At 37.8% G+C, this 22619-nt stretch overlaps 1 protein-coding gene across 1 annotated transcript in view; it reads left to right on the forward strand.

Moving 5' to 3' along the window:
• The first annotated feature begins 1945 nt into the window (after positions 1-1945).
• The window catches only part of LOC149790566 (uncharacterized), a 34806-nt gene continuing 14132 nt past the window's right edge, over positions 1946-22619 (forward strand). The window contains exons 1-4 of the mRNA XM_089972635.1: positions 1946-2265; positions 4019-4142; positions 7743-7782; positions 8249-21052. Of these exons, the coding sequence (XP_089828761.1) occupies positions 7743-7782; positions 8249-21052 (12844 nt within the window). The 5' untranslated portion in view covers positions 1946-2265; positions 4019-4142. The remainder of the gene's footprint in view (positions 2266-4018; positions 4143-7742; positions 7783-8248; positions 21053-22619) is intronic.

A 22619-nucleotide genomic window follows, 5' to 3' on the forward strand; every position in this document is an offset into this window, starting at 1 on the left:
GGGTTGCTTGGTATAAAAGTGCCTCCACAATCAATATAAAATATCGTGTCTTGAAAGAATGACTGTAATAGTTTAATGAATTTACACAGTAACCACTGCAATAACTTGAAGGTATTGTGTGAACTTTTGGTATTCTGTTGAAGACGTGTTCTTATGTCATGTGTTTCGGCTCGAATAAACAGTAACTCAAGAAAGAGTGTAAACAACAAGCGTTGAAAAAATACAAAAAGATATTTCCCTGGATTTGTTTTTCTCTTTCTTCTTGCTGAAGCTCCAGGGTCCTCAACTCTAATTCCATCTTATATTTCTAATTCCTTAATTTTTGTGTTGGAGTCTAATACAGACTTACTGATCAAAACCAAAGCCTTTTTATCCAAACCATTCTATTCTAACAAATACTGAACCAGAATATTTCTTATTTCCTGTTTCCTTAAAGAAGCCTTTACCTCAGAAAGATCATATTTTATGACAGGTTGAATGAAATCATCTTTCCTGAAAAGATCTAATTGTTCCTGGGTAGGATTTGAAAGAAAGACTTCCACTGTTGATGACATTTTAGAAAAGGCTTGCCGATTTCACTAAAAATTTCAAACACTAAGGGAATTCAAATTTAAATTTCAAAATCAAAGTTTTCTGAAATATTCTATCTAAAATTCAAAATTATCCTTATTGCGAGCTATTAATTTCTTATGTCACGTGTTTAGGCTCGAATAAACAGTAACACAAGAAAGAGTGAAAACAACAAGCTAAGAAATAAAAAAATAAAACAAATTGTTTATATATTAAACTCATAGTCCCATCATTACCTTTTAAAATGAAACTAGAACTTGTTAATGTCGTTGCTACAAATTTTGAATCAAGGTCAGGATGTAGGTCAACACCTGGAGTTTATAAAACGAACAGTCAAGGTCAAACTATTTTCTGAAAAAATTATGATCTCTAGTGAATATATTTACATTACAATATCATGTAATGAAAAATTATAAAATTTACAACTGACAAACAATTAAATTGAATTAAATATATGTTAAATCAGATATAATTAAATCAAATATACATACCAGTATCTCTCGAATATTAAGACTTTTACGATAATCAATTTTCATGCTGAATATAAAATATCTAGAATACAGTTACTATAAATGAATATTTTCCTGCACTGCTTTAATGCGAAATATTGTTATGTTGATGGAAAACGGTATGGTGTAAAAACTTCGTTTCACAGTGCCGTTTGCTAGATTCGAATAACCTTTCTCCCCTTTACTATGACTGAATGAGATTTATAATCTAGAGGAGCAGGTGGAAAACCGACATTCATTTGCATAAATATGGCCGGAAAACTGCCCGAATAATGAACGTCATATGAAATCTATATATTCAAATTTCAAATGAAACTTATGTCCCGCATTTGAGACAAAATTGCATAACATGGACAATGTACCTGGGACACAGTTGCACAATGCCATTGTTCATTTAATTTCAAATAAAAAGAATATATTACACTGCACGGGTGAGTTAAATTACCACACTATTTTTGTCTCCATACAAATAAATATAATTTGCGTTCCAAAGGTCAATAAATATCCACAGGTTCATTGCTTGAAATCAAATTAACAATTTTTATAAAATAGCATGTATAATTTTGTTCATAACCTAAGTACGACAATGACCTATCCTAATGATAACGATTTTATAAAATAACCTGTATACTTTACTAGTAACCTAAGTACGATAGCAACCAATCCTAATGATAACATAATATTACTTACTGATAAAGCAAGTGCACTCCTGCGCTACAAGACCAGGTACATGATAATACAAACGTTTGTATCTTTAAGCTGTCAGTAATAATAATACTAATTTTAATAAGAAGAAGAAGAAGCATCATCATCATCATCATCATCATCATCATCATCATCATCATCGCTTCAACAGTAGTAGCACTGACTTTTGTGACACTTAATCTCCCACTTGAAAGCATGTGATTGCTGTATTAGATAAAGTCGGGGTGTCATATGTATGCAGGTTGATATACACCAAGAGGTGTGATATTCTGTTAAGGCTAAGAAAGGGTTGTGATCAACAGATAATCTGTATATTGCCATTACCAGTGAATTCAAACATGTAAATCATTGCACTGTAATGGAATAAATGGTTCATATGCTGGCTGAAACGAAACAAATAAAGACAGGAACAGCGAACTTTCTGCAAACAGGAAAATATCCAGATTTATTCCGGAAAGGGTGAATGCGTGTACCTTAACATGTAATCCAAACATACATGATTTTTATTGCAATACATTTATTGATTTATTGCTAAAGAGAGAGGAATAATAGTAATAATAATAATAATAATAGTAATAATAATAGTAATAATAATAATAATAATGATAATATAATAATAATAATAATAATAATAATAATAATAATAATAATAATAATAATAATAATAATAAAGTAGATAATATGCATTATTATTATTATTATATTTATTATTATTATTATTATTATTATTATTATTATTATTATTATTATTATTATAGGAGAAGTAGGTCTTATGTACATTTAATTTGTATAGTGTGTTGACTTTTCTCCATGATTATATGTCATGTATATCTGTATTTTGTAACTGACATTTGCTCAAATCAAGTTAAGGATCTAACTGACTCGTAGCATTAATTTTGTTAACAACATAATACATAGCTAATATTTCCCTATGATTATAGATTAAATATTCAGACCATTTTTAATATAAATATGTTTACCTGAACTTGAGTTAAAAGATACAGTCTTGATTCTGACCCGAGAATCTTCTATAATAAATAATTGCATTAAGTGACATTTAATTTTCAGAAAATGGTAATTGCGACCTAGATCAAGTAGTGGGATATATATATAATCATGCTGATTTAACACTTACTATTCTTTCATTGATATCTGAAGCGGAATCAATCGTAGTGTCGTCTTAAGTTTTTTTATGTCTTTATGGAGTGAATTTACTTATTCAAATAATTATCCACTGGAAATACAAAGTGCTTAATGATATTACTGGACTGGAACATTAATTTGGAATTAAAATTAATTCAGTCAAGGACATATTATTGAGATACATCGAATTTTTTTGAGCATATCACCACGCTTTCAAGTCATTAGCACAGTAGCACGTTCGAGCCTACGGGCACATCAACACATTCGATATCGCAACTTATTTGGAAATCAGATAGAACGTGACACATGTGGACTTGTGATAGAACTTTTTGGACTAATGTGAATTCAATTCACAATACTGTAAGTTCCTTTTAAAGTTTCACTTTGTATTCTATAGAAATTAATTATTTGTAAAATTTTACAATACTTGTTGGTTCTCGCTCTTTTCTTTTACTTTGTTTAAGACCACGGAGTCGTAAAAATTTGGATCACCGCTGAAGTTCATTTGAAATACTTTTGGTCTTATGAAAGGACAATACTGAAAAGTTCTTTTTAAATTTTCACTTTGTACTACAGGGAAATACATGCTGAATATTACTTCACTTATTGGTTTTCGCTCCTTTCTGATGCATAGTTTAAGATCATTGATTCGTAATAAATTAAGATCATAGATTCGTAACATAGGTTAAGTAGAGAGGCAGGCGGAAGAAATGGAAAAGTGGAAGAAATAAATATTGAACTCAGCTTCTAAGAATATGTCCTGTTTAACAACCTAACAAGATTTCTGTCTTCAAAACTCTGAACAGTGTTTGACAGGTATAACTAATATATAGTTATAAAAATATAAATGAGGGAACGGTAGAAAAGAAACTGAAGCAATAATTGTAGTGTACCTTAATTTCGTTTACAGAATAAAGTCTTCATGCTATCATTATCTACCAGTATTGTAAACAAAGGGTCAGGACAGGTAGCTAGAGCCCGAGATATAAGGCACTGCACCTCGACCGATAACAAGAAGTGAAGTGTTCCACCTTATTTAATACGTAATTATGTATCATTCAGTAAATATCTGAAGCACGTTACATTTTCAGAAAAAGGTCTTGACATCCCTTCACTGCAAAGCGATATACTCAACATTTTATACAGGTCAATTGCAGCAGGAGTTACCTTCAAGACAAGTAGTTTAATTTGTTTTCCACATGAACAGACTACAGGGTAAGCGCATTTATAAAAAATATCTACTTGGAAAAGGTGAGCTGCACGTTTTGATAATTAAGTTGCATATGATCAGAGAGTATAGATACTCCAATTACGTTACTAACTACCAGAATACATACCGCTAGATATAAACGATCATATTTGTGAACTCTCATTTATCACTTAAAACTAACTTTGTGAACTCTCATTCGTCATTTATAACTAACTAAATGAGTCCTAATTAAGATCACTGTTCCTTATTCGCTCAATGGTCTTCATTTCGGGGTTTACAGTAAATAATTAGTTGACAAAGAAAATGTAGAAAAGCTGACAGTGTTTGCATTAATAATTGACTTACTTCTTCTATTTCCTCTTTAAACACATTAGTGGCTATATCTTTCCTAAAAAACGGAACTAAGCGTTATCCCATGGACACTTCAAAGTCCCCAAACCAGGCTGGCCCTAACGGGTATCGAACCCGCTACGCCTGGATTACGAATCTGACGCATCATCTTCATTGTTATTTGTGGAAGCTAATGAATATAAAATGCATTGACTAATGGAAATACTGCTAAAATTTAGTTATATACCAATTTCACAAGACAACTGGGTTGTGTGGCTCAGAAAGATATATTGTAGGGTCGTGGTCAGCAAAGTTTGGGAACAATCTCTGCACTACTATATGAAAATCTTTATTTTTGTTATATTGAAATAATTCTGCTAACAATAAATTAAGTTAATAAAGTGCAAAGATAATACAATATAGACTGAAAAGAAACAAATCGCTTGCTCGCCTAATTACATAATATATGCAAGCAAAGCACAGTACTAAATACCGTACGTGTAAAAGTTTGTCTACTGGGATTTTCACGGTTTTAGTTACGAAAGTAGGTAGCGCAAACGTTATAATCTGTATATTTAATATACAGATTTAGTCCAAGAGATATGCCACTAAAAGAAAGACAACTCTGTTTAAATATGTATTCTATGATAATAAAACATAGCTCTGATTGTATATATATATTTTAAATTGAACACTTAAGGCAAATGTACGATTAAAGCAATTGCTACTACTACTGCTTCTGCTACTACTACTACTACTACTACTACTGAAAACGATGAAGGGTCTGGAGATTCAAAGTAATTACCATAAACTAATTTCTAAAGTATTAGTAACTATTAGCAGAGGACACAAAGGAGTATATATCCATAGTGATAACAGGAACAAATCATTAAAAAAGGTATATATGCTTTATTCGCTAAAAGACATGAGAATGAGAATGAAGTTTCAATTAACAAAAGTGAGCGCACCCATTAAATGAATGAAGTACCAAAAGCTATATAAGGATGTTTTTCTCTTTTTAAGCTAAAATTGTCTATGTTAAGACAATTGTCAGACTGAGATCCAGAATTCTGAAAATGAGTTTATGAGGACCTTTACAAGGATTGAGACTGACATTTGTCCTTTATCGGAAACACTTGGTTTCATCATAGAATTAAAACTGTACAAAGTGATTGGTAATAAAATTCTCTGTGTACAGATAATATTCAGACAATGTATAACAACATGCTTACTCCTATATGATTTTTATTGGACTCATTTTGAATTATGTTCAAGCGATGTTGAATGGAGAGCGTGACTACCATTTGAATATGCAAGGATGGTGATTATTTTCCCTCTGAATATAGTTATAGTTTACTATGCACCTCTAAACAGGATTTAATAATTCTTATTACAAATGTGTATACCACTTGTTATGCATATTTAATGTACATTGTATGTTATTTTTTAATTTCATTTTATGCTATGGATAATTTTATTTTGGAGTCGACCTCGTCCAAAATCTTGTTTATTTTCTATTTGACCTGAATTGTTGATTTCTGTTTTGTAAATAACTTGTGTATCTCAATCTAAGTCCAGAACATTGGAAATTCCCCATGAAGTATGCCTATTGTTTACCACAGTTTTATAACAATTTTAGTACCAGATCCATTTGATTTGAACTACGATTTTATCTTGTAAACATTAGAATCCTTCCAGAACGAATATTTCATTAGGCAAAGTATTATGTTTAATTTAAAAAATGTTAATTGTGACCTGATGTCAAATAGAGGACTATATGTTCTTGTTTAACTAAATTATATTCATCCGTGCTATACGATCTGATCAGAATATATATTCAAATTATTTAATTTTCTCTGGAAGTACAAAGTGCTAAAATACAACATTCTTAGAATAGATACTTGGATTTATAGTTAAATTCCAGTAAGAATATATTTTTGAATTGTATTATTGTGGCTCAACAAAAGACTGTTGGTACATGATTACTATTCAGGTCATCACATGCACATCAACACTTTCAGGGCTGGACTTATTTCGGAATAACAATATAGTTTATTTTTATTTTCATTGTCCGGCTCATAATTTCCATCTGTTGAGAGATATTCATGAAGCTTTGCCCAGTTACATACCATGACTTGTTGGTATGCCGCGTACCATAGCCATACCCTTTGCCCAGTTACATACCATGACTTGTTGGTGTGCCGCGTACCATAGCCATACCCTTTGCCCAGTTACATACCATGACTTGTTGGTATGCCGCGTACCATAGCCATACCCTTTGCCCAGTTACATACCATGACTTGTTGGTGTGCCGCGTACCATAGCCATACCCTTTGCCCAGTTACATACCATGACTTGTTGGTATGCCGCGTACCATAGCCATACCGTTTACCTTAAAGTCAAGGACAAATCAAAGTGACAATGTAATAATATCACTTGTCAATTGTTATAGGCATAAAATTTAAACCGCTAAAGATATTTCAATAAAGTTTATCCGTTTATAATGACTGCCATAATTAGATATGCTGCCGCAAGGTCATGTTCATTGCAAGGGAAATTGAATTATGTGACTTTAACCGTACCTGGAATACACCAATTAAACCAATGAAGATACTGTAAGGATCATTTGCCAGATGATCATAAATACTTTAAAGATATATAGCAGGCTAACGTTTCAAGACGTAGTGTCCCTAAATACATGTAAGCCTCAAAATATTGGTGAACACTACCGAAGCGCGCGTCGGCGCTCACCTGTTGCTAAAGTAACCATCTTCCCTATGACATGCCACCGACTCATACATACTATGTTGTGTCCGACATCCTGACGAAGCACAACTTTCAAGACTTTCCGCATTTTCTATACAGTCCTGATTTAACTCCAATACATTTCAAGCTCAATCCAAAGCATGTAAATACAAAACTCTAAATCCAGTGTACATACATGCCTGTTCTAATCATCATTTGATTTATATTTCGTAAACACTTTAGTCAGTGTTGCATTGCAGTGAAGAATGCTATGTCCTGACCTAATTTTATTTTTTGAAGCCGTAATACTGCCACATCCATGCACATTGTGCAGCTGAAGACTGCGTTCTATTTACATGGCTGAGTGCTCGTCTTGATATGGGTCCACATGTGCTAACTGTGTACAGGACAAACACAGAAAAGAGCACGAACCCAATAGGATGTACGTCAATGTCTTCTCGCAAAATTACACATTCTTCTCATGTACGCATACTAAATGTAATAAATTAACTCCGTTAAATATATTTCAGATGAATCAGGGAGTACCTATGAGAGTCATGTACCAATCACGTAAGTATCTGCGAGAAAGAAAAAAGATACAATAAAGAATAAGCATGTAAATTTCCTTTCTGTTATGCATCTGTACGATTTTAAATTTACGAGCTGACACATCTCTGTAATTAATCCTGATCATTTCATTCGAAATGTATACCTTTATGTGTAATAATTCAGTCTTCGAATCCCGATGCCTATTGCACAGCTTCTATAGACTGATCAATACATGCATACAATTTGTTATCAACTTTACTCTTTTTCAAATCTGTTGTTATCAATTAAATCATGTTAAATACACAAAAATATTTGTTATATATATGTTTCCTTATATACTCGTATGTCACTATATGGGCAGGTATATATGAAAGGCGAAATGATCACGCGTTTGTAAACCATTACGACAGCCTGCTTTAAATTCATTACGCTACAGTTGTGATTATCTTTGTTCACAGAAACGTTCATTATCCCCTTATGTGAACAGGTTATCTGAAGTTGTTTCGAAGACGAATGACAGAGATACTCCTGATGCTGCTAACAGTTACTCCAATATCAGGTACAGCTGCAATGATAAGCACCCTATCTACAGCGAGACATAATACGCCTCCAAATACAACAACGATTTCAACATCAAGAAAATTTTCGACTTCCAGTTTCACTCCGCTTACGAACATAGCTGCAGCAGAAAACACATCTACAATGGGAACTCCGTCGATCGTTAGTACGCATCCATCATTGAGTTCAACTAAAATGGTACGTTATTCATCTATACTGTCAACGCAATCGGCAACAAGTGCTATTCCAACAGGGGCGACAACTACAATAACAAACCCAACATCTGAATCAATAAAGTCGTATAGTACCACTTCATCAACACGTCTCACGATTACAAATGAAACTGTGTTAACGGCAGTGACCACCACTAGAACAACGCGTCCAACGGCTACATCAGTTTTAACAATCAATAGTACAGCTTCAGCAGAGATTACAACTCAAATAACAAGTCTTAATTCTACACCGGCAATATTATCCACAGCTGATTCCATTCCAAAGGCAATTACAATAACAAGTCAAACTTCAAACACACGAAATGAAAAGACAACTATCAAAACTCAAGCAGCAAGTTCAACTGACATCAGGGAAGCCAAATATTCAACGTCATATTCTAGGTCAGCTGCCAGAAATATTAAAAGTACAAGAGCAAGCAATTATACAACTACAACTAAAACTCCATCAAAAGCTAATACCCCTTCAACGGCAGTTATCAATAGAAATGCAAGTTTAATATCTTCAACGACAATTCCATCGAAACTTAGTATAACTCCAAGTGCAGATACAAGCATTGAAACAAGCTCCACATCTGCAATGACAGCACAACTGAAGGCTACAGCCACTCAAGGGGCAAACACAAGTACAACGTCAAGCTCCACAGCTACAATCACATCTCCATCAAAGACTAGTGCAATTGCTACTGCAGGCACAAGTACAAAAATACATTCCACATATGCATTTACAACTACATCAAAGGTTGGTACCAGTCCAACCGTAAGTACAACACCAAGACCCACATCGACGGCCACAACTCCATATAAGCCTACAACCATTCCAACCGCAGGTACACATTCAATAACAAGTTCCTCTTCTGGTATGACAGCACCGATGGTTAAAACCACACCAACCAGAGTAACAAGTACAGAAACAAGGTCTTCATCTACAGTGACAACTCAACTGGAAGCTAATGCAACTACAAGCGCGATTACAAATACAGAAACTAGTCCCATATCTTCAACTACAACTACATCCAACGCTATCATTACTCTAATCACAGCAACAGGTTCCACAGCTGCAGTGATAGTCCCATCCACAATTTTTGCCATACCGTTAGCACGTAAAAGCACAGCAACAAGTTCCCTTTCTGCAGTGAAATCTCCATCCAAGACTAGTACCATTGCAAACAAAGGCACAAGTACAGCAAGGAGTTCCACATCTACAATTAAAACTCCTCTAAAGAATAATACAGTTCCAAGTGCAGGTGCGAATATAGGAACAAGTTCCACATCTGCAGTGACAAGTAAATATAGGGCTAGCACCATTCCGAACGCAGATACAAGTCCAGTAATAAGTTCAACTTCTGAAACGCAAATTCCGTCGAAAACTAGAAACCCTCCTACCACACGTACTAACACAACAACAAGCTCCACGTCTACAATGACTACTCCAACGAAGGCTAGGATCATTGAAAGCCCAGATACAAGTAAAGAACTAAGAGCCACATCAAAAGTAACAACTCAGTTCAAGGCTAGTTTCACTGCAACTGAGGGTACAAGTACACAAACAGGTTCTGCACCTGCAGTGAGTACCCTTGCGATGGTTAACATCACTCCAGCCGAAAGTACAACTACAGAAACAAGTTCCTTAATAACAGCTCCACCAATGCCTAATAACGCAAGCACAAAGACAGAAACAGGTTCTACATCTGCCCTAACAACTCCATCCATGGCTAGTAACACTCCAAGCGCAAGTCCACGTTCAGTAACAATTTTAACCTCTACAGTCCCTAATCCATCCAAGCCTAGTACCAATCCTTATGTACATACAAGCACAGAAACAAGTTCATCGTTTGCCCTGGCAACTATATCGACTGCTATTACATACGCAAGCTTAGGCACAACTGCATTAACAAGTCATAAATTTGCAAAAACAGCTTATTCACATGCTGCTAGCACTCCGTATAGAAGTACAAGTACGGAAACAAGTTCCACATCTGGAAGGAAAATTGCAACAAAGGCTAATACCACTGTAACCGCCGGTACAAAAATAGCAACAAATTCCATATCTTCATTGACAACTCCATTAAATGTTAGTAACACTGCAACAATAGGTGCAAATAAGGTAAACAAGTTGACATCAACGCCTAGCACAACTTTAACCACAGGTACATGTACGGAATCAATATGTACATCTAAAGTGACAACTCCGTCGAAAGCTACAACTCGAACGGCAGGTACAGGTACCGAAACAAGTTCCGCATCTGCAGGGATATCTCCATCGAAAGCTTATACAACCGCAAACACTGATTCAAGTACAGAAACGAATCCCATAGCTGCAATGGCACCATCATCGATTGCTAGCATAACTCTAAGCACAGCTACACGTAGTTCGGCAATTTCGACATCTGCAGTGACATATCCATCCAAGGCTAGGACCATTCCAACCGCAATTACAGATAAAAGTTCTACATTTATTGTGACATCTCCATCCAAATCTAGTGCAAATCAAACCGTAGTTTCCAGTAGAATAAAAGGTTCCGCATCAGCTGTAAAAACCCCATCGAACGCTAATACCACTCCAACCTCAGTTACAACTACAGTATCAAGTTTCAAATCTGCAATAACAAATCATTCGAATCCTAGTACTACTATATCCGCAGGTACAAGTATGCAAACAAGTTCCACATCTGCAATGAAATCTCTATTGACTGCTAGTGCTACTGCGACCACAGGAAAAAATTCATTCGTAAGATTCGAATCTACAATGACAACTCTATGGAATTCTAGCACAGCTCTAATCACGCGTAAAATTACGGAAACCATCTCCACATCTACTCCATCCAAGGGAAGTACCACTCCAAACTTAGTTGCACGTACAGAAATTTCAACGAATTCTAGTACTACTCCAAGCGCTGGAATACATACCGAAACAAGTTCAGACACAATCCCGTCGAAAGCTAACACAACCCTATATGGAAGTACAAGTAGAGAAACAAGTCACATATTTGCAGTTTCAGATCCATCCATGGATAACACCACCCTAAGGGCAAATACAAGTAAGGACAAAATATCTACATCTCCAATGATATCACCTTCTAAAGCTAGTACCACTCCAATCGCAGTTGCAAGCACAGCAAAACGTTCCACATCAGCATTGACAACTCCATCGAAAATTAGTGGCACACCAACGACGGATACAGATACCAAAACAAGTTTCACATCCACAAAGGTAACTCCATCGAAGGTTACTGGAAATACAAATGTAGGTACAAATAATGAAACAAGTTTCACAACTATAGTGTCAATTCCAACGAATCATAATACAACCCCAAGTGCAGGTACAACAACAAGACGAAGTTTCACAGCTGCCGTAAATATTCCGTCTATGGTTAGTAACATTCCAAAACCAGATACAATTACAGTACTAAATTACACATTCAAAGTTGGTACTACTCCAAGAGCAGGAACAAATCATGAAATCGCTTCCACATCTACAAAGACAAGAGTATCGCAAGTAAATATAACAGCAAAGACAACTCATTCCACGGCTCATTCCATTTCAACCGCATATGCAATTACAGAATCAAGTTCCACTTCTGCCGTGACAACTCCGTCGAAGGCTAGTACCACTAGAGCCCCCAGTACAACTACAAAACCTAATTACACTTCAACAGTCAAAATTCCAGCAAAGGCTAACATCACTCCAAGCGCAGGAACAGGTACAGAAACATCTTCAACTTCTGCAGTCCCAACTTCATCCAAAGCTAGTACCATTCTAACTACAATATCAATTAGAAAAACAAGTTCCACATCTGCCATAGCAACTCAAACCAATGCTAGTATAACTACAAGTGCAGGAACACGTATAGAAAAAGGTTTATCTTCTACGTTGACCTTCCCAACGAATTTTAATGCAACTCAGAGTGCAATTACAAGTACGGAAACAAGACCCATGCATACAATGACAATTCCATCGACGGCTATCACCTCTCCAATCGCTGCTAAAAGTTCAGAAACAAGTTTAATATCTGCAGTAACAACCCCCTCCACGGCTCATTCCATTTCAACCGCAGATGCAATTACAGAATCAAGTTCCACTTCTGCCGTCACAAATCTGTTGAAGGCTAGTACCACCAGAACCTCAGGTACAACTACAAAACCTAATTACACTTCAACAGTCACAATTCCATCTAACGCTAGTACCGTGCCAAGAGCAGGAAGAGGTACAGAGAAAACTTCCACTTCTGCGGTCCCAACTACATCCAATGCTAGTACCATTCCATCCACAACAGCAACTGAAAAAATACGTTCCACATCTGCCGTAGCTACTCAGTCCAAAGCAAGTTCAACTACAACAACAGGAACACGTATAGAAAAACGTTCATCTTCTACGTTGATCTTCCCAACGAATTTTAATGCAACTCAAAGTGCAAGTACAAGTAAGGAAACAAGACCCATGCATACAATGATAATTCCATCCACGGTTCTCACCTCTCCAATCGCTCCTAAAAGTTCAGAAACAAGTTCCATATCTGCAGTGACAACTCCTTCCACGGCTCATTCCATTTCAACCGCAGATGCTATTACAGAATCAAGGTCCCCTTCTGCCGTGACAACTCCGTCGAAGGCTAGTACCATTAGAACCCCAGGTACAACTACAAAACCTAATTACACTTCAACAGTCACAATTGCATCAAAGACTAGTACCATTCCAAGCGCAGAAGCGGGTACAGAAACACCTTCCACTCCTGAAGTCCCAAAACCATCCAAAGCTAGTACCATTCCAACCACAACAACAGCTAGAAAAACAAGTCCCACATCTGCCGTAGCAACTCAATCCAAGGCTAGTACAACTACAAGTGCAGGAACAATAATAGAAAAGCGTTCATCTTCTACGTTGACCTTCCCAACAATCGCTGATGCAATTACAGAATCAAGTTCCACTTCTGTCGTGACTACTCAGTCGAAGGCAAATGTCACTAGAACCCCAGTTACAACCAGAAAATCTGATTACACTTCAAGAGTCAAAATTCCATCTAAGGCTAGTACCACAATAAGAGCAGGAACAGGTATAGAAACAAATCATACTTCTGCTGTCCAAACTCCATCCAATGCTAGTACCATTCCATCCACAGCAGCAACTAGAAAAGCAAGTTCCAAATCTGCCGTAGCTACTCAATCCAAGGCTAGTACAACTACAAGTGCAGGAACACGTATAGAAAAACGTTCATCTTCTACGTTGACCTTCCAAACGAATTTTAATGCTACTCAAAGTGCAAGTACAAGTACGGAAAGAAGATCCATGTCTACAATGACAATTCCGTCGATGGCTATCACCTCCCCAATCGCTGCTAAAAGTTCAGAAAAAATTTCCATATCTGCAGTGACACATCATTCCACGGATCATTCTATTTCAACCGCAGATGCAGTTGCAGGATCAATGTCCCCTTCTGCAGTGACAACTCTGTCGAAGGCTAGTACCACTACAACCCCAGGTACAACTACAAAAATTAATTACACTTCAGCAGTCACAATTCCATCTAAGGTTAGTACCACGAAAAGCGCAGAAACAAGTACAGAAACAACTTTCACTTCTGCAGTCCAAAAACCATCCAGTACTAGTACAATTCGAACCACAAAATCAACTAGAAAAAGAAGTTCCACATCTGCCGTAGCAACTCAAACCAAGGCTAGTATGACTACAAGTGCAGGAACACGTATAGAAAATCGTTCATCTTCTACATTGATCTTCCCAACGAATTTTAATGCAACTGTAAGTGCAAATACAAGTAGGAAAATAATACCCATTTCAGCAATGACAATTCCATCGATGGATATCACCTCTCCAATCGCTCCTAAAAGTTCAAAAACAATTTCCATATCTGCAGTGACAACACATTCCACGGCTCATTCCATTTCAACCGCAGATGCAATTACAGAATCAAGTTCCACTTCTGCCGTAACAACTCCTTCGAAGGCTGGTACCACTAGAGCCCCCAGTACAACTACAAAACCTAATTACACTTCAACAGTCAAAATTCCAGCAAAGGCTAACATCACTCCAAGCGCAGGAACAGGTACAGAAACATCTTCAACTTCTGCAGTCCCAACTTCATCCAAAGCTAGTACCATTCCAACTACAATATCAACTAGAAAAACAAGTTCCACATCTGCCATAGCAACTCAATACAAGGCTAGTAAAACCACAAGTGCAGGTACACGTATAGAAAAACGTTCATCTTCAACGTTGATCTTCCCAACGAATTTTAATGCAACTCAAACAGCACGTACAAGTACGGAAACAAGACCCATGTCTACAATGACAATTCCATCGACGGCTATCACCTCTCCAATCGCTGCTAAAAGTTCAGAAACAAGTTTCATATCTGCAGTAACAACTCCCTCCACGGCTCATTTCATTTCAACCGCAGATGCAATTACAGAATCAAGTTCCACTTCTGCCGTCACAAATCTGTATAAAGCTATTACCACCAGAACCTCTGGTACAACTACAAAAACTAATTACACTTCATCAGTCATAATTCCATCTAAGGCTAGCACCACTCCAAGAGCAGGCACAGGTCCAGAAACAATTTCCACTTCTGCGGTCCCAACTCCATCCAATGCTAGTACCATTTCATCAACAACAGCAACTCTAAAAACAGATTCCACATCTGCCGTAGCAACTCAATCCAAGGCAAGTTCAATTACAACAACAGCAACACGTATAGAAAAACGTTCATCTTCTACGTTGATCTTCCCAACGAATTTTAATGCAACTCAAAGTGCAAGTACAAGTAAGGAAACGAGACCCATGCATACAATGATAATTCCATCCACGGTTCTCACCTCTCCAATTGCTCCTAAAAGTTCAGAAACAAGTTCCATATCTGCAGTGACAACTCCTTCCAAGTCTCATTCCATTTCAACCGAAGATGCAATTACAGAATCAGGGTCCCCTTCTGCCGTGACACCTCCGTCGAAGGCTAGTACCACTAGAACCCCAGGTACAACTACAAAAACTAATTACACTTCAACAGTCACAATTGCATCAAAGACTAGTACCATTCCAAGCGCAGAAACGGGTACAGAAACACTTTCCACTACTGCAGTCCGAAAACCATCCAAAGATAGTACCATTCCTACCACAACAACAGCTAGAAAAATAAGTCCCATATCTGCCGTAGCAACTCAGTCTAAGACTAGTACAACTACAAGTGCAGGAACCATAATAGAAAAGCGTTCATCTTCTACGTTGACCTTCCCAACGAATTTTATTGCTACTCAAAATGCAAGTACAAGTACGGAAACAAGACCCATGTCTACAATGACATTTCCATCGATGGCTATCACCTCTCAAATCGCTACTATTTCAACCGCTGATGCAACTACAGAATCAAGTTCCACTTCTGCCGTGACAAATCCGTCGCAGGAAAGTACCATTACAACCTCAGGTATAACTACAAACACTAACAGCACTTCAACAGCCACAATTCCATCTAGGGCTAATACCATTCCAAGAGCTGGAACAGGTACAGAAACAACTTCCACTTCTTCAGTCCTAACTCCATCCACAACTAGTACCACTCCATCCACAGCAGCAACTAGAAAAACAAGTTCAACATCTGCCGTAGCAACTCAAACCAATGCTAGTATAACTACAAGTGCAGGAACACGTATAGAAAATCGTTCATCTTCTACGTTGATCTTCCCAACGAATTTTAATGCAACTCAAAGTGCAAGTACAAGTAGGAAAATAATACCCATTTCTGCAATGACAATTCCATCGATGGATATCACCTCTCCAATCGCTCCTAAAAGTTCAGAAACAAGTTCCATATCTGCAGTGACAACTCCTTCCACGGCTCATTCCATTTTAACCGCATATGCAATTACAGAATCAAGTTCCACTTCTGCCGTGACAACTCCTTCGAAGGCTGGTACCACTAGAGCTCCAGGTACAACTACAAAACGTAATTACACTTCAACAGTCAAACTTCCATCTGAGGCTAACATCACTCCAAGCACAGGAACAGGTACAGAAACAACTTCCACTTCTACAGTCCTAACTCCATCCACAGCTAGTACCATTCTATCCACAGCAACAAATAGAAAGACAAGTTCTACTTCTGCCGAAGCAACTCAAACCACCACTAGTACAACTACAAGTGCACAAACACGTATAGAAAAACGTTCTTCTTCTAAGTTGACTTTCCCAACGAATTTTAATGCAACTCAGAGTGCAGTTACAAGTACGGAAACAAGACCCATGTCTACAATGACAATTCCATCGACCGCAATCACCTCTCCAATCGCTGCTGGAAGTTCAGAAACAAGTTCCATATTTGCAGTGACAACTCCTTATACGGCTCATTCCATTTCAACCGCAGATGCAATTACAGAATCAAGTTCCACTTCTGCCGTGACAAATCCGTCGCAGGAAAGTACCACTAGAACCTCAGGTACAACTACAAACACTAACTACACTTCAACAATCACAATTCCATCTAAAGCTAGTACCATTCTAAGAGCAGGAAGAGGTACAGAAACAACTTCCACTTCTACAGTCCCAACTCCATCCAATGCTAGTACCATTCCATCCACAGCAGCAACTAGAAAAACAAGTTCCACATCTGCCGTAGCAACTCAAACCAAGGCTAGTACAGCTACAAGTGCAGAAACACGTATAGAAAAATTTTCATCTTCTATGTTGACTTTCCTAACGAATGTTAATGCAATTCAAAGTGCAAGTACAAGTACAGAAACAAGACCCATGTCAACAATGACAACTCCATCGACGGTTATCACCTCTCGAGTTGCTGCTAAAAGTTCAGAAACAAGTTCAATATATGCAGTGACAACTCCTTCCACGGCGAATTCCATTACATCTGCAGATGCAATTACAGAATCAAGTTCCACTTCTGCAGTTCAAACTCCGTCGAAGGCTAGTACCACTCCAATAGCAGGTACAACCACACCAAACAGATCCACATCTACAATGATAACTCCGTCGAGTATTACCACTAAGCCAATCATAGGTGCCAATACAGAACCAAGTTTGACATTTACCGTGTCAATTCCAGCGAATTATAATTTAAACCTAAGTACAGGAAAAAAATTCACTTCTGCATTAACAACACCAGCCATGGCTAGTACAAATCCAATCGCAGCTGAAAGTAAAGAAACAGGTTCCACATCTGCCGTGACAACTCCATCCAATGGTACAACCGTCCAAGGCTCAAGTACAGGTACAGAAAACAGATCCAAATACGCACTGACATATCCGTCCAAGGACAGTACCATTCCAATTGCAGATGCAACTGCACTAAAAAGTTCCAAATTAGCTATTACAACTCCGTCGAACGATAATACAATTCCAAGTGCACGTATAAGTACATTAATAAGTTCCACATATGCAACGACAAGTTCATCGAATGCTAGTACGACGTTCGGTGTTGCTACAAGTACAACAACACACTCAATTACAGCATTAAACATTCTTTCCATGGCTAGTTCCATTTCAACCGTAGGTGCAATTACAGAATCAAAATCCACTTCTGCCGTCAAAAAGCCGTCAAAGGCTAGTACTACTCCAAGCGCAGGTACAACTGCAGCAAGCAGTTCAACATCTATAAAGAGAGCGACATCGATTTTTACCACCAATCCAGTTGTTGGTACAAATACAGAAAAAAGTTTCACACCTACAGTGACAACTCCAATGAATTATAATTCAATCGCAAATATAGAAACAAGATTCACTTCTTCATTGACAATTACATCCAAGGCCAGTACCACACCAAGTGCAGCTACAAGTACAGAAACAAGATCGATGTCTGCAGTCACAACTTCATCCAAGGCTAATGCTATTCCAATCGCAGCAACAAGTACAGAAATAGGTTACACCTATGTCGTAATAACTCAGTCAAAGTCTAGTCCCGCTCGAAGCGCAGTTACAAGTATAGAAAAAAGTCCATTTCCTTTATTGAAAATATCATCGAATATTAATACATCTCCAAGTGCAAATGAAAGTACAGCAACATATCCTAAGTCTACAATTACAATAAGATCGAAGGATATCACCTTTCTAAGCGCTGCTGCAAGTACAGGAGCAAGTTCCACATCTATACTGACAACTCCTTCAAAGGCTAGTTCCATTTCAACTGCAGGTACAATTATAAAAACAACTGCCACTTCAACCGTGACAACTCCGTCGAAGGCTAGTTCCACTCCAAGCACCGGTACAACAAATTCCACTTCTGCAGTCGCAACTCCATCCAAAGCTAGTAACATTTCAACCTCAGCAGCAAATATGGCAACTGGTTTCACATCTCTTGTACCAACTCAATCTAAGTTTAGTACTACTCCGAGCCCGGAAACTCGTACAAAAAAAGATTCATCTTCCACATTGACATTCCCAACAAATATTAATAATACTCCAAGTGCAGATACAAGTACAGAAACAAGTCTTGTATCGAAAATAACAACTCTATGGAAGGCTATCACCTCTCTAAGCGCACCTACAAGATCAGAAACAAGCTCCACAACAGCATTGAAAACACCATCCAAGACACATTCCATTCCAACCGCAGGTACAAGTATAGAATCAAGTTCCACTTCTGCCGTCACAACTCTGTCAAAGGCTATTACCACTACAAGGCTGGGTACAACTACAGCAAACATATCCACATCTACAATAAGAATTCCATCGATTGTTACCATCAATCCAATCGTAGGTATAAATACAAAAACAAGTTCCACATTTGCAAATCCAACGAATGATAAAACAGTCCCAAGTGCAGGTACAAGAACAAGACTAAGTTCCATATCTGCAGTAAAACCTCCATCCAAGATTAGCACCATTCCAGCCACAGGTACAAGAACAGTAGTAAATTCCACATCTGCCGAGATAAATCCATACAAGGCTACTACCACTCCAAGCTCAGGTACAAATAATGAAGTAAGTTCCACATCTGCAACGACACGTCCATCAAAGGTAACAGGAACACCAAACGGAGGTACTAGTAGGGAAACCATTTTAATATCTGATATGAAAACCTCATCAAAGGCTGATACCATGACAACTACAGATGCAAGTACAAGACACATTTCCACATCTGCAATAAAAACTCCATTGACGGTCACCAGCCCTCCAATCACAGATATAAACGCTCACACTCCATTTAAATCTAGTACCACTGCTAACGTACGTGAAAATACCGAAACAAGTTCCACACTTCCAACGATTTATAATATAACCACGAATACAGAAACAAGTTCAAGTTCTAAAGTGACAATTCCATCCATAGCTAGTACCATTTTAGCAAGAGATTCCACGGGTGCCACAAAAACTCAGTCTAAGACTAGTACCACTCCAAGCTCAGTAACACAAAGAGAAAAAAATTCGTCTCCTACATTGATATTCCCATCGAAACTTAAGGCAAGTCCAAGTACGAATATAAGTACAGAAGCAATTCCCATATCTATAATGACAATTACATCGAAGGTTATCACCACTCTAAGCGCAACAACAAGGTCAGAAACAAATTCCACATTTGCAGTGGTGACAACTCTTTCCACGGCGCGTTCCATTCCAACCACAAGTACAATTACAGAATCAAGTTTCACTTCTGCCGACAAAACTCCGTCGAAGGCTAGTACCACTCCAACGGCAGGTACAGCTACATCAAAAGGTTCCATATCTACAATGGGAACTACACCGATTGGTACCACCAATCCAATCGTAGGTACAATTACCGAAACAAGTTCCACAGCTACATTGCCAACTCCAACGAATTATAATTCAACCACAAGGACAGAAACAAGTTCCACTTCTGCAGCCACATCTCCATCCAAGGATAGTTCAATACCAATTACATCCACAAGTACGGAACTAGGATCCACATTTGCCGTGATAACTGAATCCAAGACTAGTCCCACTACAGTAGCAAGTACACGTACAGAAAAAAGTTCATCTTCTACACTGACATTCCTATCGAATCTTAACACAACTCCAAATGAAAGAACAAGTTCAGAAACAAGACCAATATCCACAATGCCAAGTCCATCGAGGGTTATCACCTCTCCAAGCGCACTCACAAGTGTAACAGCAAGTTCCATATCTGCAGTGACAGCTCTTTCCAAGGCCCATTCCATTCCAACTGAAGGTACAAGTACAGACACAAATTCGACCTCCACGGTGACATCTCCTTCCAAAGCTAGTGCCATTTCAACAGCAGATTCAACTACAATAATAAGTTCCAAACCTGAAATTGCAACTCCTTCAAAAGATAATACAACTCCAAGTGCACGTGCAAGTATAGTATCAAGTTCCACATCTGCACTGACAACTGCATCAGAGGCTAATACCACTCCAGCAGTATTATCAACTGGTTCCACACCAACAGCAAATACATCTTCAATGACAAAAAGCATAGCTCCATCGACTCTTGGTACCAATACATCACCGAGGACTACATCTCAACCTATTAAGCTCTACCCTTCTGAAAAACCGAATATAGGTAATGCCTTACACTTTTGTTATCATCTTTCTGACACATAATATTTGATATATATTTTCTTACATTTTCATATTGTCTTTCCCCCATCCTGTTTGGCTCCCAAATATTTTATATTTAATATAAGGATATATTTGTATATAATATTCGGCACTGCAAAAACCATCTTTATGACACTGAGTTAGTCAATTTGTTAAAATGGATGAAACAAAAACCTTCGATTTGTGACCTATGCAAATTCAGTTCGCACAAGTAGTCGTTCACATTATATATTGTGTCAATCGAAAACGAAGAGTTTTGTTTTTGTTTTCACATTACTTGCATGGACTGCTCTTGTGAACATTTGTTTGCTGGTGTTGGGTTCTGTCTAAATAGCACAGATCGGTCACGTCAAAATATATTTTAGATCGTAACAGCTGCAAGAAAGTGATTTGTCTCAGAATTAGGACATTGGACTGAATAGATGCAGGGCAGGGATCGAAGAGTAAAGTGTGACGTTTTCATCCTTATTTGGATCATCAGATCAAACTTAATACAAGATGGAAATATGTGCCTTTATGTATCTGAATCCACATCCAACACGTATTGTAGATGTTGCCTATAATCTCAAAATGTTTACGTTTATCTTTTGCAAAGTGTCTGTTCAATGCTGCAGTTCTTAAGCGGTCAGCAATTAAAACATGTTTGTTTGATAACATCTGTATCATCACTGTCACTATTACAACACCATGACCAAAAGGAACGATTTACCTTCCCATCGTCGACTGATGCAGCCAATGCCTTGACTGAATGGAAGCATGTATCCCCAAAGATCGACACAGCAAGGTAAAGCGTGGAATAAATGAAAACCACCATCAACTAATGCTTGAGTTTATGCAAAAGAAGAAATGATGAAGGATTTCCATGAAAGGTTGCAGAGTGTTCATAACCAGCAACTATAAGAGACCTCAAGATCATTAGGGTGACATCAATGCCAATGTAGACCCCGACAACGCAGCGAAAGAACGAACCATGGGAAAGCATGGAGTGGAATTCATGTCTGAAAACAGAGAACACTTCGCCGACTTCTGTGCTTTCAATAATACGTTCGTTAGGGGAACTGTTTCCCCACACAGTACTCAACAAAGCAACGTGTGTTTCACCAGATGTGAAAGTAGAAAATCGGATTAACTACCTGACCATATGCCACAAGTGGAGGAGAAGCTTTCGAAATGAAGGCGTTAAGCATCGGATCACATCATTGTAGTGTGTTCCTTCAGAATAAAACTAACGAGATAGCGATGTAACTGGCCACATATAATGTTCAAGGTCAAGGTACAGTGACATCAACAGCTGTCAGATTATCAGCAAATACACAGCACTCTGAAACCTGACAGAGGAACCCATCGAATACCACTGAAACAAACTAAGAGAATTGTGGCAGACATAACATAATCCTGGGCAGGAGAGGAAAGAAGACACATATCATGGCTGACACTATAGTCATGGTCACTCGTCACGAAAACAACTAATGAAAACAAACAATAAACAGCAAAGGGAAATCCAAATCGACGAAGTAGACGAAGAGTGA

This window comes from Sinohyriopsis cumingii, chromosome 10 (assembly GCF_028554795.1).
Source record: "Sinohyriopsis cumingii isolate HCF-2022 chromosome 10, ASM2855479v2, whole genome shotgun sequence".
Lineage (NCBI taxonomy): Eukaryota > Metazoa > Mollusca > Bivalvia > Unionida > Unionidae > Sinohyriopsis > Sinohyriopsis cumingii.